Raw genomic sequence first — 18,298 nt, 5'->3', positions numbered from 1 at the left:
CTGTTCTTGAATAATATTTGAACATGGCCTATCTCTATACAACTTTTTTAAGAAAATGATTGCAGAATGCTTATTTTGTCGTTTTAAACCAAAACTAGGCAAAACATTTATTAATTTAAACTATTCGACATTTTCAAATATTTGGCTAGATAATTTCGAAGGCCGCCATCTTAGGCCCACAAAAAAGGGTACGCTGCAGTTTGTATTGGTGCTGTCAACATGCTCCCGGGCTGCTATAGAGTTATCTACGTGCGCATGTATTGCGTGTACGTACACGAAAAAGATTGAGGTTAAATTTTGTACCCGCCAGCAAAACAAATGGGGTGCTAGTGTGCGTGAGCTCGGGCTTAGATAACTCTATTAGGTTTTACGCCAGGGGTGCTCAAAGTTTTTGGAGGCCGGGCCAAATTTAAAGCTCAAATGAGCTTGCGGGCCAAATTTACAAAAAAGGTTGTAAAAAAAAATAAATTACGTTATTTTAATGTAAAAGATTACATTTCTGTTATTTAAAAAAAAGTTTATTCAAAATAATAGAAACCACAAAATAACTGGTTTCTATCGGTATTGTTGATTTTGTTGTTTCTGGTATTTAAAAAAAAAAGTTTTTAGCTGATTGTACTTGTGTTTTCAAAAAAAAAAAAATTAGTTTTGTTTTTATATTTCGAAAATGGTGGTGACATTACATGTTGAACAATTCATCTATAAGTTAAGTGTGGCTAATGAAAAATCGTTGAGATCCAGAATTTCAACATTTCAATGAAAAAACAAATTTTTAGAAAATGATTTAAGCTTCCGTAAAGTTAACCTGCAATCATTATTTTCAAAAAAAAAGCGAAACAACATTTATTTATTACATCGAAAATTTACTAAAATTCAAATTATTTTTAATTAACTCAAACATGCTCAAATGATTTTAAATGCAAAGGAATGCATATTTAATTAATTTCAGCTAAATGCACTTAAATTTCATTTTTTTAAAGTTTTTTGAAAATATATTTTTGCTCCCGGCTTTCGAGCCAATTTTTAATAATGGTGGAGGGGTGGGTTGATCGACGAAAGCTTTGTAAAATATTTGCTGCAAACTTGATTCTCAGATTTCCACATTTTGTCTGCCTGAGTCAGTTGATAGTCAATCAGATTCGTTATCTAACTATAATGAGTTCGAATCCCTAAGGAAGAACAATGTAAGTTTGAGGGTCAGTTCATAAAAGGGTCATTATGACTTGCAAATTAATAAAGAAAACTTTTATTTTTGCAACTATTACAGAATTCTACCTAAGACAAACTTGAACTTTTTTTTGATATTTCTAAAAATGTTTGATAAAAGTTTTGACGATATTTACTAGTTTCACTCACATTGAAACGTGTGAAATTGTTTTAATTACAAATTATTCCCTAAATAATATAATTATAATCCTAAAGTGAGGATCAAAATATTGATAAATCATAAGATATTTTTTATTAACAAAAAATAAAAAAGATTAGCATAAAAAAGCTTAAAATAAACCTTAATTTTTAAAAAAAAGTATAAAATCATTTTACAAGTGGTCATCGGGCTATTTTACATGATCATTCAAAATGGGCCGCGGGCCATACTTTGGGCACCCCTGTTTTACGCCGACTCGGTTTTGAGGTTAGAAATTTGACAGCTTGGCTGCACTGTTTACATTTTTTGCACGTGTGTCTCAGTAAAAATGTGTGTGCGTGTGCGCTCGTGACGTCACACTGTAAAACCTAATTCAGTTAAAAAAGTGTACACGGAAAAAAATCTCATACTTATTTGCAGCGATGGAATAGTCATCATAAAAAAAAATCTTTGAATATTCATCAAGAGAAAAAATCCGAAGGGAGCATGTTCTCCTCTCTCGCGCAAGAAAGATCGGTAAAAAGAATCTTACTAAAATCATCATCTCGATTTTTCTGCGGAACATCTTTTTTACTACTACACTTGTAAGTGTTAAGTCATACGTCGAAAAATGACCTGTCACATTTTGTAGATGGGCAATGTGTGTAAACAAAGTGAAATAAATGACTTTAAGTGGTGCTGACAAGGAAGTTCACAAAAAATCAACAGTAGATTGATTTTCTTGGAGAATTTCGGGAAAGATTTTCTTTTGGGTGATTTGCCTCCTCTCTCTTTCGCGGGTGAAGAAAGCTCGCAAGCGAAATTGATTTTTTCGCGATTATTCCATCCCTGCTTATTTGACTTTTTATCACTTAAAGCTGATTTTTTTTATTTTTGTATTTTTATTTTTTTTACTAAAAAAATATCTTATGCGGGTAGGGGGGTTCGCTCATCTGTTACGATTTGTTACAAAGGGGGCAAAAATCCCAAATTTTGCGTTACGTACTTAACGCTCCCTTAAAAAAACAAAAAAGAAAGAAAAGCACCAATGCAAAAAAAGTTTTAAAAAAGCTAAAAATTTATCTTTTTGACATTTTTGAACGGACTGATGTTTGCTCAGAAAACAGATTCTTAAAGTTTATATTTTGTGAAAAATGAGTTTTAAGAACTATTTTTTTCTCGCATATTGGAAACAATTGGGTACTAAAGCCCTATGTAAATTTTTATGTACAACGGTAAAAAACACGGTTAAAATTTTTTTCGATGGATCAACGATGGTCCCCTTGGAACAAGCTGTCAAGTAAGAGCTTTCCTGTCAAGAAGGACCGCGAGGTTAATTTTTCAAAATTGATTTAAAAATCCATTTTGAACTCTTTGTGGTAGTACACAGGGTCATTGTACTCAGAAAAATAAGCTTTATCGCTGTAAACAATAATATCAGCAATCTAAGCTTCATTTTAGGACCCAATTGGTCTGTTATCAGTTTAAAAACAAAATTTTAGAAAATAAAAAAAAAATTAATAGGTTATATGGTTTTATTTATTTTCTTATTTAAAGTCAAGTTTTGTTACCTAAGTTATTTAAATTTGAGTGTTTGATTGTTTTTCGTCAACTTTGGATGATGCTTTTTTGCATTTTTGAATCAAACAAAGATTTTTTTGTTTCTTTTGAAACATAAAAATACGTAAAAGTTTAATGTTGTGGCTTCAAAATTGTGTACAAAAAAGATGTAAAGTCATTTTATAAAAATATTTAGTTTTTACTTTGAACAAAAAAAATATATTGAAAACTTCTCTTTTCTTACTCTAAATTTTTATTTAAATTGAATAACTGCTGCAACAGTTATACCTATTTGTTCAAACTTTTAATTTATATAGAAAAAAAATGTGAGTGGCGAACTAATCCACTCAGAATTTTTTTAAAGAATTCTTTCAAAGTAAAAGTCCAGGCCACGGATGAGCTTTTTCAACAAATTTGACGTTTATCGAAATGATAAGCCAAATTTAAGACAGTTTTACTTTTTGTCTTACTTATGAAAGAATTATCTAAAGAATTGTTGATAAGACATCAACGAACATTATCTCGCAAAAATGTTACGATGCTTTTTGTGATTAAAAACAAAATTAAATGATATAACAGTCAAAAGTGTGTCAAATTCGTCACCATTTCCAACTACCAACAATGTCAAAACTGTAGCAAGATGCGTAGGACGGCTAAGTTTGCTTTCCGCAAACAAAACCGCAAGTGTTTTTGTTGCAGGAGTAGAAAAAAAAAACATTCCAAAAATTCAAATCCGATACAGGCTCTGGCCAGGCATTTTGTTTGTCTGCTGCTGCGGTTGGTTAAGCAGACACGCACGTGGTTCGCTGGTGCTGATATGCGCGTGTAGTAAAGCAAGTGAGCTATTCACGCGCACCAAAATAAGCAGCTCAAATAAAAGGTGGAGGCGTTTTGTCGTCGCCTCGACTTGACTTGGAGCGTGTTCGTGTTTCACTCTCACTCTCGTTCAGGTCTCTCTCTGGACCAATTTGTAGACCTGTCCCACAAGCGACGGATCTTGGTTACTTAAGGTATGTGTCGCTCGGAGACGGTTTGGCGTACACAAATTCAAATGTCACGACGAACTCGCCTTGGCGCGAGAGGATTGTGTAATATCAGCAGCAGAGCATCATCGGCTTAAGGTTAAGTCGGTTTAAGGTCTACCCTCGATGCTTAAGGTTTAGCTCTCTCTCTATACTCACATGACGCAGCGTCAAACGCCAACAGCATCAGCAGTAATCCAATTATTCGCAGCAGGAACTTCATGTTGACCTCATCACTTCTTGGCTGTGTTGTGTGCTGTGTTGAAGATCCCACCCCGAGGGTCAATTGATCGAGGTCTGTGCCGTGGCCAAATGTGATGAATGAAGAGGAAGAAATCCAGCAAAAAAATCGCGCCGTGCCAGATTCGGAATCACCTCAAATGTTGCACATTTCTCGACCCACAACTCGGACAAATATGAAACTCTCTTCTTTCCTCCACTTTAACTTTTTTTGGGTTTCGCTTGTTTTTTCAAACTTTTTTTTTATTTTCCTCTCAATTTTTTCCTCACACACGACGACGACGGCGACGGCAGCCAAATGTAATCATCTCCTACTTTTATTTTGCGCACAAAAGAGGTTGTGATTGTCGGAACACCAGCCACAATTGTGCGGCGGAATTTACTTCTCTTTTTTTTTTGTTTCGTGTGTGTTAAACCGCCAACAACTTTTTAATTTTACACTCTCGGCGAGTTGCTCAAGATTTAGCCTTGAGACTTGGGCACGGAACACGCGACACGATCACCACCTGCTGGAGAGAATCGAAGAGCTGAGCACACCACACCCCGACGAGCACGAAACTGCAACTGATCGGAGCGCCGAACGAAACGTGGGTCCAAAGTCAGTCGTGGTGATCATCAATGGGTCTCCACCAGCAGCAGCGCTTGGTGATCGTGTGTTTTAGACTCTCTCGCCTTTCATTGAGAGACCCGCATGAATGGTGATCGATTGGGGGGAGAGATAGTTAAGTTGAAAATTTTAATTAAAATTTATTTTAAAAATACATGAAATTTAAATTTTGTCTCAAAAGGCATTCTAATTGAAAATACAAAATATAAAAAATACGAAACCCCAAACTCAACCATCTCTAACCAAACGTAAATTCATCCCCCTTCTTCGTGCGAGGATCGTGTGGTCATGGTTTATGTGTATGCGATCGACCCTGTTTGTTGGGGTGTGCACCCACCAAAAACTCTCTCTTTTGTTCCGCCAGGCAGTTCAGTTAGTCATTCGACTGAATGAATCGCGATCGCAGGATTTGAGTGTGGGTAAACATTAATGAATCCGAACTCTTGCTCTCGTTTTGACTCTCGCGCGAAGGATGTTGGATGGAGACTTGATGTCGTGGGATTGTGTGGTTTGATGTGAATGGACCTTTAAGTTTGTGTTTCATTATAAAAATCTAAACTTTTTTAAAACTCTATCAGTAATCAAAATAAAACTGCGTTAAGTTTATGAAATTTATAAATATATTTTTCAGTTTTTTTTTAGTTTTTACAATAAAATTTATATGTATTTTGTTAAAAAAAGGTTGATGCAAACATTAAAAAAAAGTTGTTGTCCCATGACTAATCGAGGTGGAGAAAAAATATATTTAAATTACATAACAGTTGATAAAAATGTTAGCAAAATATTATACTTTTGGCGATTTCGTACATCTAAAATTATCTGAAATTCATCAAATGATTTTTGAATAAAGCCGAACACGCTAAAAATTAGTCTCAACCCAGAGGAATGCACTTGGAATTCTATTCAAATTTTGGAGTTTATTTAAAAAATGTATTTTGTTTTGCCCCCTAATTTTTCGAGACGATTTTGAAGGGGTTGAAAAAATGACGAAAAAAATATTTGCAACAGCCTAAACTGATGACCAAGGAAGCTTTTTTTGTGTCATTGATTCACCCATACAAGTGACCATACATTTTTGGCAGCTGTTCATACAAAAATGTTACGTAAATATTCGAGAATTTTCTGATCGATTTGCTGTCTTCGGCAAAGTTGTAGGTATTGGTGATAACTATTCAGGAAAAAATATCTTTGTCCCTCAATTCTTTTGGGCCATAGAAAGGTATATGGACAATTATATTGCCGCCGTGACTATTTGAATTTTGTTTTGTTTTTAAGAATTAGAAATCTTACTCGAATTTTGTTTTTTTTCTTCACTTTTTAACGGTCTGGACAGTTTATATGGGAGTTTATATCCAATAAGATTGTAACAGAAAAATCAGACATCGCGAGCAGACTGTTAATGTAAAATCGAATTTGCAATCGAAAAAACTTAAAAAGTTTTTGCTAAAGTGAACAGTTTTCAAGAAATACCCAATTAAAATTAAATTTTGACTGAAAAAAATCCCGTTTTTCGATATTTTTAAATAGTGTCCATGATTTTTCATTTCTGAAAATATTTTTTTTCCAAAATTTGAGATAAATTATAATTAAATTGCTTAAGAGACATTGAAGATTGAACCTACGGTTGCTAAAATACAGCATATAAAAGAAAAAGTGGCCATAAATTTTAGTTTTTTAAGTCTTATACAAACAGCCTTTTTTCTAGTATCAATATCTCAGAAGGTAACCCGCATAATCAAATACCAAAGGTGAAACTGTCGAAATCATAAGAAAATTATTTCTGGTATGGTTACCATTTGTGATATTGTTGATATAATGTCACGACCATATAACAAAATTAAAATGGTACTATTTCCCGAATTGTTACACTTATCTTGACATATTCGAATGGTTGATTTTTTTTCCTACAATTTAATGAACGGTATCTATTCGTCATACGATTAGGATGGTTCGAAACAGCTATTTTTAGAACATAATAGTACTGTAGCCGGTATGATAAAAGTTATGATACTCGGTATGATTTAGTTAAAGAAACCTAAGCGGAAAATTTCCTAAATTTCCTAAGTCCTAATAATTGAAACAATTTCACAACAATTAATGGTACGATATAATTATTCCTCATACGTTTGGTATTATTTCAAACAGTTTTTGTATGATTGAGCCAAAAATGAATTTTAGCGAAAATTTTCTTAAGTCCCGATGATTCAAACAATTGTTCTACAATTCATGGAGAAATATAACTTTTCGCCATATGGTAAGGATTTTTCGGAACAGCTATTGTTAAAACATAAGGGTACCATAGCCGACGTAGTATTTCCAACTTGAAGCTCAGCGAAAAACTCTTAAGTCCCAATAATCCAAACAATTGTACAACAATTCATGGAACGATATAACTGTTCGCCAAACGCTTAGGATTATTTGAAACAGGTATTGTATGATTGAGCCAATTGATGTACAGCAAAAAAAAAAATCCTAAGTCCGAATAATTCAAATAATACTTTAACAATTCATGGAACGATATACCTGAATTCAGCGAAAATTTTCCTAAGTCCCAACAATTCAAACCATTGTTCAACAATTCATGGAACGATATACCTGAATTCAGCGAAAATTTTCCTAAGTCCCAACAATTCAAACCATTGTTCAACAATTCATGGAATGATATACCTGTTTGCCATATAGTTTGTATGTAAAGCTAATTTATTTTCGTGATAATTTTTATAAGTCCAAATAATTTAATCAATTGATTGACCATTATCAGAACGATAACTGTTCGCCATGTGATTGGTCTATAATTTATTTGTATGGTTCTACCATACATGTTACGATATATTTATGATAAATTTTGAGGCCACATTTCATAATAAAATGCATTTTAAAACGCCAAACGTAATGTAACTGAGATAGCTCAATTAGATAAGGCGGCAGCACCACGGAAGAATCAACAGGAGACATCATCATCAAGCGGTAACAAATCCCGGACATTACAAAAAAAAAACGCTCGCCATTAATAATCATATACTTACCATTCCCGTTAAATGCATAGTTCCCAGAACATTTGTAAAGTTTATTTTTTGGCTCCTCCCTTTTCAAATGATGTCGGTAAGTGTCGGTAAAGCAGTTCACCATTTAAAATCATATTTTATTAATTTGTGGTACGGTTCACATAAAATAAGAATTGAACAGTTTGGGGTAGGGTATGACTATGATCCACGAAAAAAATCCCTTGTAAAAATGTATTGTAACATTACCTAACGACCTATTTAATAAATTGTAGGATTGTTTGGGGAATGGAAAATGTACGGTTGCACCCTATTTGGTGTATTATTGAGATCATTTAGGAAAAATCATTCGACAAATGGTGACTGTATGGTTGTTGACTATGCGGGAATGGTCAAATTTTCAATATTGAAAATAAAACAATTGTAAAATGTTTCATTTTAAAACATAGAAAATTGATAAAAAAAATGAATTTTTCAGCTAAATTAACCATAGGTTGTTATATTTTGAACAAGGTTCACTTTATCGAACAATCTGTTTTGTACTTTTCGATTGCAAATTTAATTTTGCATTAAAAACGGTTGTCAAAAAAATCGACTAAAATTTCTTTTTTTTTTTTAAAAAAAGCCAACTTTTGCTGTTTTTGTCCCTTAAACTAACCTTAAAAACATATAAAAAAACAAATAACAGAAAAAAACGAATTTTGTGAAATTGTTTTTTTTGTTAAAAAAAAAAGTAGTTTTTAATAAAAAGAAGAAGAAGAAGGAAAAGTTTGAACAGTGCTAAGAAAAAATGCAACTTATTTTTTCCGTGCACTTCCTTCAGACAAAATTATTACGGGGAGCTCTTGCGGCGAATAGCAGAAACAGCAGAAACTCACCACCTTTCAATGTGTCATGATGGAGCGTTCTTTTATGACGTAACGCAAAAGGGAATCGGGGGAGGGGGGGTGCGCTCTCTTAACAAAACATTCTGGAAAATTTGTTGCGGTGCGGGAGGGGGTGGTCCTGGAAAAATATTTGTGTTTCGTAGTAAAAGAACGTGCCCTTTGACTACCTCTTTGTTTGTTTTGTTTGACTAAACTGACAGATGAATTCAAAAACATAACAAAAAAGTAACTTAACATAAATTAAGTACCTAAAGTTTACGATAATAATTAAGGATTAAGGAAATTCCAGTTGAAAACTATTTTTTACACGTGTCATTTAATCATTTAAAGATGAGTTTGATGAAATCCACTGTCTGGTAAGCATATTTTGAAACATCTTTTAAAATTAAACATAAACATCAATAACAAACCTTCCTTCACTTGATAAATTACAAAATCAAAAGTTTATATTTGAATGTTTTTTGAAAGGGTAGGTTTTATATGCTTAAAGGACCTTTTTTCAAAGAAAAAAAAAATAGATATTTTTATACCAATCATGTAAAATTGCATTCTCATTTTGTTTAGAAGCCATAGAAATAACAATCAATACTGACATAAAATTAAACGGGTTCTCGCTTATCTTTAAGTATTTTTTTGATTATAGGGGCTACTTACTGATAGAATTTGAGATTCTTGTAGGTTTTGTTCTGGGAAACAACTTTGTAGAACATCGCGTATCATTCCAAATCGATCATACTAAGTTATCGAGCATTTTTCGATTTGTTAGTTTGAATCAAATGTAAATTAGTTTCCTGCTAGTTTCTTCCTGGACCAATGAAACAACAAATTACAATAATCTTGTCAATTTTTCAGCCCCTTCGAAAAGCAGGAAATCGGGTGTAAAATCTGCGACGGCACGAGCGGTGCCATGGAGTCGATCTTTTGCGCTTCCGACAACAGCCGCCTGCTGGAAAAAATCTTCAAATGTACAAATGTACGGGTGGTTCCCGTATGTGGGATAATTTCGCCGGTTTGCGAGTTTTGTCACGATCGCATTAATCAGTTTGATGAGAGTTTTAAGCCTCGGTGTAGCGAGTACGTTGTGGAGAAGGTTAAGAGGAGCGTAGAGCCGGATGATGATCCGTTTGGGTGTTTGGAGGATCCGATGGCGGTTGAGGAAGAGAATAAGGCGGTTAAAGTTGTGGAGGTTCCCAAGGTTCGGGAGGTTAAAGTTCCGAAAATCTTGGAAGAAGCCAAGGTTGGAGTTGAAAATGTTACGGAACAGGTCGATGAGATCAGAAAGGAGCTGAATAACTTGTTGGAAGCGGTTGAGGAGGATCAAGTGGAGCATGATGATTGGGACGATCATCATGAAAATGATGAAGAATCTTCTGAAGCTGAGGAAAAGCCTAAATCTAAAAGAGAGGTTTTCGATAAACCAAGAAAGCTTTCCAAATGTGAAGTTTGCGGGAAGGAGGTGGCTTATTTGAAGGACCACATGCGGGTACACAAAAAGGAGAAAAAGTTCAAGTGTCCGCACTGCGATCGCGGGTTTAGTCAGAGCAGTAACTTGGTCTACCATGTTCGGAAGCACACCGGAGATAAGCCGTTTGTCTGCACTTATGATAAATGTGATAAAGCATTTATCTGCAAAGCGCATCTGCTTTCCCATGAGGTAAGAATCGAAAGTGTTGACATGTAATTTGTTGAACTTCGTTGTTTGTGAATATTTGTTAAGCCGGATCGATCTATTTTTCATTTCAGCGATCTCACATCGACGATAAGCCATTTCAGTGCGAAGTTTGCTCGAAACGCTTCAATCAGGTTTGATATTTCTATACAAAGCATTTCTTCAATTTATTGGATTATTTTTCAAGGCCTGTAATTTGACCAAACACCTTCGAGTTCACTCCGGAGCTAAGCCTTATACTTGCAGCATTTGCGGAAGAGACTTTATGAATCTCTCAAACATGAAGGCTCATGAAAAACGTCATAAAGGAGAGCGGAACTTATCCTGCCAATTGTGCCCTAAAACATTCTATGACAAGCATCATCTGGAACGTCACGCCCGCGTTCACTTCAAGCCGTCCAAAGTTTCCTGTAGCATTTGCTCCAAGGAATTCACATCGGAACGAGCCGCTAAAACCCACGAGCTGAAGCACACAGAACAGCTGGTTTGTAAGATTTGCTACACCCACTTCGAAAGCGCCCGTTTGCTCAAGTTCCACATGAAGAGCCACGACCGGAAGCAGTTCCAGTGCCTCAACTGCCCGAAAAGCTTCATCCGGGAAGATGTGCTCACAAAGCACATTCAGCGCGTTCACGTGGACGGTCTGGGCAAGCCGAATCAAACGGCGATTCTCGTCGCTCCGGAGCGCGCCCAAGCTCAGCTGGACGCTGGCCTGGAGGAACCGTACTGCTGCCTGGTCTGCGACAAGCTGTTTAGCACATCGCAATCGCTTAAAGTGCACCTGCGAATCCACATCACCGGTGCGCGTCCGTTTCCGTGCGTAAAGTGTCCCCGATCGTTCAACCAGAAGGAGCATCTGCGCGTGCACGACCGGACGATTCACACGGGGGAGCGGCCGTTCGGTTGTACTGTTTGCGGGGAGACATTTGTGCGGGCACATTCGTTGAAGGAGCACATGCTGGGCCATGGAAGCGGATTGGTGCAGGAGGCGGAGCTGGAGGTCAGTGAGGAGGTGGAGGTTATAACCGGGGATGTGTGCCCTGAGGAGATCGGAGGCGATGCGCAGCTGGTGGAGCTGGCGTCGAGTGTGGTTCCGGAGACCGGACAGGTCGTTGTCAAGTTTGAGGTGAAATGTGCGAAATGAGGAAATAATAAATGTAAGGATAAAGTAAACGATTGTGCTTGATTTTGCTGAGAAATTCCTTCGTTCCTCTATTCTACGGAGAAGCAATCCACAACTTTGTGAAGCGAAATGAAACGCCCGAAGATGAAACACCCTTTCCTATCTCGGGACGTGCTATTCAAGTATCTAAAGTTCTTCGTCATTATGCTTGTCCTTGTAGCATTAACGATGCTCTTTTTTTAAGCTGCTGATTCATTTAATTTAACATCACCAACAACACTGACTGCATCTGACTTTCCCGACTAGCTAGTTTGACCTGTAAAAGCTTGCGCTAGTAGCCTACAGGGTGGCGCTGCTGCCAGCTCGTCATTTCAGTTATTTTACTTTTCCGTGTACACGACGTTTACAAAATATCGATTTCTCACCAAACTGTCACTCGGGCTGTCACTTTTCTTCTTTTCGCAGTGAGGAGGGTCATATGATACACGGGGGATCAAGTGACTGACTGATTGTGTGTAAATTTGCTGGAAAATCGACCAGAAGGTAGGTTCTCCCGCTGCGTTCCGTGGCCACCGGTGTCGAACGCGCCCCAGACAGTGTAATTAAGGTGAATTTATCGTTTGCAGACGGCCACACGATGCGCTACACTCTCGGGTACACCCTCGTCGGAACGCTGACCTCGGTTTCGACGGTCCTGATCCTGTACCATGTCCTCACGGGCAAGGGCGAGCGCGTCAGCGTCGGCTGGTTCCTGGAGGAGACGTCCCCGTACATGTGGGCCACCCTCGGCATCGCGTTCGCCGTTGCGCTGTCCGTCGTCGGAGCGGCCATGGGAATTCACACGACCGGAGTCAGCATCGTCGGTGGAGGTGTCAAGGCCCCGCGCATCAAGACCAAGAACTTGATCTCCGTCATCTTCTGCGAAGCCGTCGCCATCTACGGTCTCATCACGGCCATCGTCCTATCCGGAATGCTGGAGAACTTCTCCTGGTCCACGATCGTCGCTAACGAGAACATCCGGAACAACAACTGGTTCTCCGGTTATGTAATGTTCGGCGCTGGCCTGGCCGTCGGTCTGGTCAACCTGTTCTGCGGTATCGCCGTCGGCATTGTCGGTTCCGGTGCGGCCCTGGCCGATGCCGCCAACTCGGCACTGTTTGTCAAGATTCTGATCGTCGAGATCTTCGGCTCGGCCATCGGTCTGTTCGGACTCATCGTGGGCATCTACATGACCTCGAAGGTCAAGATGGGCGACAAGGAGTAAATCCCCCCTTCACAAGTACCAAAATAACCGTAGAGAGAGAGGATCCAGAACAAATGTGGGTGAGTTGCTCGAATCCCGGCGGGAAGATCTCAAATTCCAACCCAAAAAAAAACTTGATTAATTTCAGCAGAGTATTAAATTACCGAAACAGAAATGAGACAAAAGTGGCTCGTGAAGGGCGGCAGCAGCAAGAAGAGTTATCTTAAAAAAGTAGTGTTACTCTCAAAGGCCATTCCAGAAGTACGATCTATCTACACTCACAACACACAACCCAAACAACAAACATCCGGAACCATCTTCAAAATACTTAGAAGTTGCTAAAGTTTCGAGCAACGTCAACTTAATATATATTCTGTCTTTATTCAAACTCCAACGAGGATATTTTTTTTTGCTGAAAAAAGAAGTAAACAAACCCCCCATCTTGATGTGTAAATTGGTAAATATTGTTTATTATTGTTTTTACTTTCATATTTTTGCGTTAGTTTAATGCACAAACGTGTGTTTAAATTAAAGATGGTTTAAATATTGTATAAGCTTAAAGAAACAAACAAAATAAAAAAACACTTAAACGTTAGTGGAAATCCCGCGCATTCAGATGTAACCGAACGCGAAATCATGAAATAAATGTTCAATGAACGTCACACAACTATTCGAGTTTGTATTTTATTTACTTCAATTGGAATATTGAGAAACATCCCAGTTATATTCGTCCTTTTTAGAATATACCCAGTCACGGCGTTCTCGCAGGATTCTTACAGAATTCTAGCAGATCAAAATTATTCTTACTAGAACGCTGCCATCATTTTGCCAGATCTTTGCAAGAATTCTCAGAGAATTCTAGCTCAAATGCAATAACCGGTTCTAGCAGAATCCGGTGAAAGCAACCGGTTTTGTTAGAACCCTGCTAGAATGCTGCTAGAACTATTCTGACAGGCCATCCTGCTAGAATTCTGTAAGAATTTTGTTAGAATGAAACGGCAAAATTTTCTGCTAGAATCCTGCTAGAATTTTGTCGGAATTTTATTGTTGGATAAATTTAAACAATTTAATTTCGAACAAAATTTATTTTTATGTTCATTACAACCTAGATTACAACTCGTTTTCTGGTCTGATTAGTCACATCACTTTTGGTGTAGTAGGCGGCTGTTGATTCTTCGGCAACACTCTCGGTTTTTCATTACCAATATTTCCAAGTAACGCGGGTTGGGATTATTTGAAGACGATGTCGCGGCCAAGATGCCGAAGAGATAATCCGGACTCCAGATCCGAGGTCTGGATGTCGCCATAACTGCAGAGCCATGCCTGTAAAGAGCGGAAAAATAGGTTGAGTTTCATTATGCCTAAAAAATCTATTCGCAACTTTTGCCGGAATTGTGGGAGTGATGGCTTACCTAACCGTAGTGTTTTAATTTGCCAGCTAAGTTCGATTTCCGACGGGATCTCCAGATTGTCCTCCTAGCTCGGATTACCAAAATGTCCGCCAGCTCTATGGAAGTTTAACCAGCTACTCCGATGAGATCGAACTTCCGGGGTGGACATCCGGTGTTGCCACTTCTAAAGCAGCATAATAAAAGTTTGATTTTCACTTTCCAACGGCCTGGAAATTTGTAGCGGGGAGGTTTTTTCTCGCGAAAAAACGTGGTCGAAATTTAAAAAAAAAACAGTGTAAACTAATCTTGTTCAAACATGATTTGAACCGGTTAACTCCAACCAATCAGTGAGCAGTATTTTTCTATTAGAAAATTCTTGCAAAATTCTTACAGAATTCTAACAGTGCTGCTAGAATCATTCTAGCAGGATTCTTACAGAACCAATTCTGTAAGAAAATCTCGTGTCTGGGTAACACTAAAATTCATTGAAGTTGTCAGTGTTGAATGAATATGTAAATGATTGAAAAAAAAAGATTTATAATTTGATGATTCTTGCACAAAAATATCAGAAGGCATAGTGACCGTCACTATAGTTTGTGAGTTCTCTTCTTTTATCTCGTGATTCCCAGCAAAAGCATTCACTTTCAATTACTTCTTCCCTTTCCTCGCTCACGAAAACTCACCAAAGATTTGTTTGTTTTCTTCGACCAAATGAATGAAATAATGTCCCGTTTACTATCGGTGGAAAAATTTGTTTTGTGGTAACGCTCTGTTGAGATGGGGGATGATTGTGAATGCGGGAATGAGAGAGAAAAAAAGCTGTGAAAGTGTGGAAATGAGATTTCGGGCATGATAATTGAAGTCGCTGAGAATTGAAAGTTTGATATTTTTACAACCCTGTAAAAAATATTAACGATTTGGATGAACATTTTAAAATAAAGTTTTGCTTGTAATATTGTTTAAAGAAAATAGTAGAGAATTTAAAACACCAGAAAAAGAAAATAAGCAGACTTCGACGAAATCCGGAATATCTCCGGTAAAAATAGACATAAACTAGTAGCAAATCATTTAAAAAAAAAAAAAAAATTGTTTTCAAAAGGATAGGAAAATTTCACGAAAAATATCGACATTAGAAAATGGTGGGTTGTTTGAGTGAGACTTAGAAAACATCAATTTTCCTGTTTTTAAATCTTTATATGGCAATATCTCAGCAACTAAGGGTCGTATCAACAAACTAATCAACAAACAAAATCTGGTTTGACACCAACGGTTGTCAAACGAACGGGGTCACTTTTTAGTTTGACACTCCTTTTACACGGAGTTCACACACACACTATCAAACGTTTGTTTTGATAGTGTGCGTGAGCGCCGTGTAAAAAGTGACAGTTCGTCACTTTTTAGTTTGACTTTGACCAACCAACGGGGTACAAACTAAAAAAGTGTCAAACGAAAAAGTGACCAACCAGAGAGTATTTTCTCAGCTTTTCAAAAATACAAAAGTGGACAAAAATAGTGTTTTTTTTTGCAAATCAAAAAAGGGAAATTAAAAATCACCAAAATTTGTTTAAGTGTAGTCCTTATCCTACAACATTGCCGAAGACACCAAATCGATCAAAAAATTCCTTCAAAGATACAGATTTTTGAATTTTCATATATCAATTTTGTATGGGCAGTTGCCAAATTTGTATGAAAAATTGTATGGCCAAACTAATGATGCAAAATGGCTTCTTTGGGCATACCGAAAGCACCAAAAAAGTTACAGCCGGATTAACAAAATCAAAAATTAAAATTAATAAAAAAAAGACCGATTTCGTGCAGAGTTGCTCATTTGAAAATTAATATTTTCTGTATAAAATGATTCCAAAATAAAATCTACGTGGAAATCTAAGCCTTTTTTTAATTCTCTAAAATGCTTCTTTGCCATCTTTACTATTTGCGTAACATCGGAAAACAATTTTGAACCCGATCCGAGCACTTTACAATATATAGGATTTTACATTTTGGAAATAAAATAAAAAATAAATAATTACCTATAAGATTCTTACGCGGAGTCTTTGCTGGAGATACCAAATCAGATCAAACATTAATTCTATGCATTTCGATGCCAACATTTCAAAAAGCATCATGTACAAACCATGCGTTTTGAGAAAAACGCATTTGAATGTTGAGCATCCATTTTCAATTACCATTTTTATATAAAAGCAAAATAAGATGTTCTAATGATAACAAACGATGAAAAACGTTGCTTTTGTTGATACTTGATCATCCATATTCAATAAAACATTATTCCCGTAATTTTATTTGAGAAAAACAAACATAACTTCTTTTGAAATCACCAACGTCGATATCACCCTGCTGTCACTGAGGGGGGCGCTTTGTTATGATTCGTTTTTCTTCGCCGAATGTACATGGCGCTTTTTTCATGTTGCTTTTTTTTCGTCACGAGGTTTATGTAGCCTTTTTGACAGGTTGACAGGGCTATATAAACAGGGACTGCTGATGGCAGAGATTTTGTTTATGTTACTTTATTTAAAATCATGATTAAACAGACTTTACTAAAGTAACTTTTGCTCATTTTTGGGGGAAAGGTAGCTTATTAGAAGTACTTTCAGAATATACAATAACCCAGAAAGTGTCAAAATGTACATGATGCCTTTTGAAATGTTACCGTCGATAAGAGTCTTACCCGGAGTCTTTGCTGGAGATACCAAATCCGATCAAACATTAATTCTATGCATAATACATACCATTATTGAATGGGCAGCTACCGAATTTTTTTGAAGACTTTTCTGAACGAAACCATAATGCAAAATGGATTTTTGGACAACAAAAAAAAAACATCACAAAGTTTTAATTAAACAATATAATAAACTCTTATGAATATTACCCATTTCGTGTAGAATTGCTTACCTTGAACATTCTTCACATTGAGCACAGCGCACTGTGCCTGTTGCGTAGTTTACGAATGTCGCCTCGTTGTGAAATTTCTCTGGCTTTTCCAGGGGGCTTCTACGAACTGTCAAACCAATACAAACGCAGCGTTATTGTTATGGAACCAGCCTGGTACCCACTTTTTGGATCGTTTACCCCAAAAAAGTTTAAAATAGGGCAAATGTTACACGTTTTGTCACGCTCTATTGTTGGAAATTCAATTTATAAATCATTTTTGTTTGCCTATTTTTCGAAGAATTAGAGCTCGTGAATAAAATGTTTGGGTGTTTCAATGGGTTTAGTGACGATTCGAAGGATTTAGCACAGGAATAATAAGTATCAAACAGAATTTTCGGCATTTGTAGTTTTATACTTTGCTTAGGCAGGTTTAGGCAGTTTTAATATTGAATTGAGCAACATAAAACAAAAATAAAGGTTTTTACTCAACTGCATTGAGGTACAAAACCAGAAAAGTTGAACTTTGGTCACATTTTCCCTCTTTATCAATACTTTTTTTGATTTACTAAGAGATTGAGATAATGAAAACAGTACAATTCAATGTTTTTATGATTTTTATTATTGAAATTGTTGTGAGAAAGCCGGGGAAGTGTTTTTCAATGCTTTTTATGATTTTTTCTAGCGTTGTTTGATTCAGCCTCCACTGTGCATGTCGTACGTTCGGACGTGACGTTCTTCGTCGAGGACGAGATGCTGCCGGTGCACCGGGTGATTCTGGCTGTTCACAGCTAGTTCTTTCGGGCGTTGCTGTAAGGTGGCCCGCAAGTGTCGAATGAGCACGAGATTCACTTGAACAGAAGGCAAATGGCTGGTTTTATCAATGAACGTCTGCGCGATTCTGAACGCGGCCGAGATGTTTAGACAGAAGGCACGAGAAGTTCCGAACGCTTCCTGAGGACTGAATCTGCAGCTTCTGTTACTTTAATCCTTTTCGCCCCGGAAGTGCTCTTCAAGCTGTGTACGGCTGATGCAGGATGCAGGTGCAAGGGCAACACAGACGGGAGGAGCGTCGAAAACATTGTATCCATGGTTCGCTTGCCGGAAACACCTGAAACATTGATTGCTGGTTAATTTATTGCGCTATTGAAAAGTTACCTTGCTGATTAATTACGTTTCGATACACCGATAATCCGAAAACTTTTCTAAGCCGATCACCAATTTCATTTTCAAAACAATAACATTGGGCGGCCATATTGCTTGGATGAGTGCTACGGGAAATTTTGACAGTTCAGCCCCCCTGGGCTTTTCTGAGTTTCTGAC

General features: G+C 37.0%; 3 protein-coding genes and 1 long non-coding RNA gene across 7 annotated transcripts in view; 2 read left to right on the top strand and 2 right to left on the bottom strand.

Annotated features, from left to right (window-relative positions):
• Positions 1-4,724, bottom strand: part of LOC6036339 — a 36,514-nt gene extending 31,790 nt beyond the window's left edge. The window contains exon 1 of the mRNA XM_038255268.1: positions 4,087-4,724. Within this exon, the coding sequence (XP_038111196.1) occupies positions 4,087-4,150 (64 nt within the window). The 5' untranslated portion in view covers positions 4,151-4,724. The remainder of the gene's footprint in view (positions 1-4,086) is intronic.
• Positions 4,725-8,857: 4,133 nt separating this feature from the next.
• On the top strand, positions 8,858-11,505 carry LOC6045913 (zinc finger protein 436). Its single transcript, XM_038254422.1, has 4 exons — positions 8,858-9,019; positions 9,516-10,317; positions 10,407-10,466; positions 10,520-11,505. Exons 1-4 carry the CDS (start codon positions 8,994-8,996, stop codon positions 11,474-11,476), a joined length of 1,845 nt encoding a protein of 614 aa, XP_038110350.1. The 5' UTR covers positions 8,858-8,993; the 3' UTR covers positions 11,477-11,505.
• A 356-nt stretch (positions 11,506-11,861) lies between these two features.
• On the top strand, positions 11,862-13,366 carry LOC6036343 (V-type proton ATPase 21 kDa proteolipid subunit). Of its 4 annotated transcripts, none has more exons than XR_005277297.1 (3): positions 11,862-11,998; positions 12,082-12,774; positions 12,850-13,366. XR_005277297.1 is itself a non-coding variant. In XM_038254424.1 (2 exons), the coding sequence occupies exon 2, from the start codon at positions 12,093-12,095 to the stop codon at positions 12,717-12,719; it is 627 nt and encodes a 208-aa protein (XP_038110352.1). In that variant the 5' UTR covers positions 11,862-11,998; positions 12,082-12,092; the 3' UTR covers positions 12,720-13,366. The 4 variants fall into 4 exon arrangements, 1 of the variants encoding a protein (XP_038110352.1); XR_005277295.1 differs by having other exon boundaries at positions 12,082-12,778; XR_005277296.1 differs by having other exon boundaries at positions 12,082-12,778; positions 12,847-13,366.
• A 4,407-nt stretch (positions 13,367-17,773) lies between these two features.
• Positions 17,774-18,291, bottom strand: LOC119766749. The gene is made up of 2 exons (XR_005277102.1): positions 18,150-18,291; positions 17,774-18,086 (listed from the first exon to the last, which is right to left on the bottom strand). It is a non-coding gene; the product is annotated as an uncharacterized LOC119766749 (long non-coding RNA).
• Between the last annotated feature and the right edge of the window lie 7 nt (positions 18,292-18,298).

Source organism: Culex quinquefasciatus, chromosome 2 (assembly GCF_015732765.1).
Source record: "Culex quinquefasciatus strain JHB chromosome 2, VPISU_Cqui_1.0_pri_paternal, whole genome shotgun sequence".
Lineage (NCBI taxonomy): Eukaryota > Metazoa > Arthropoda > Insecta > Diptera > Culicidae > Culex > Culex quinquefasciatus.
The sequence above is the reverse complement of the archived record's forward strand: the minus strand, read 5'-3'. Positions and strand labels throughout refer to the sequence as shown.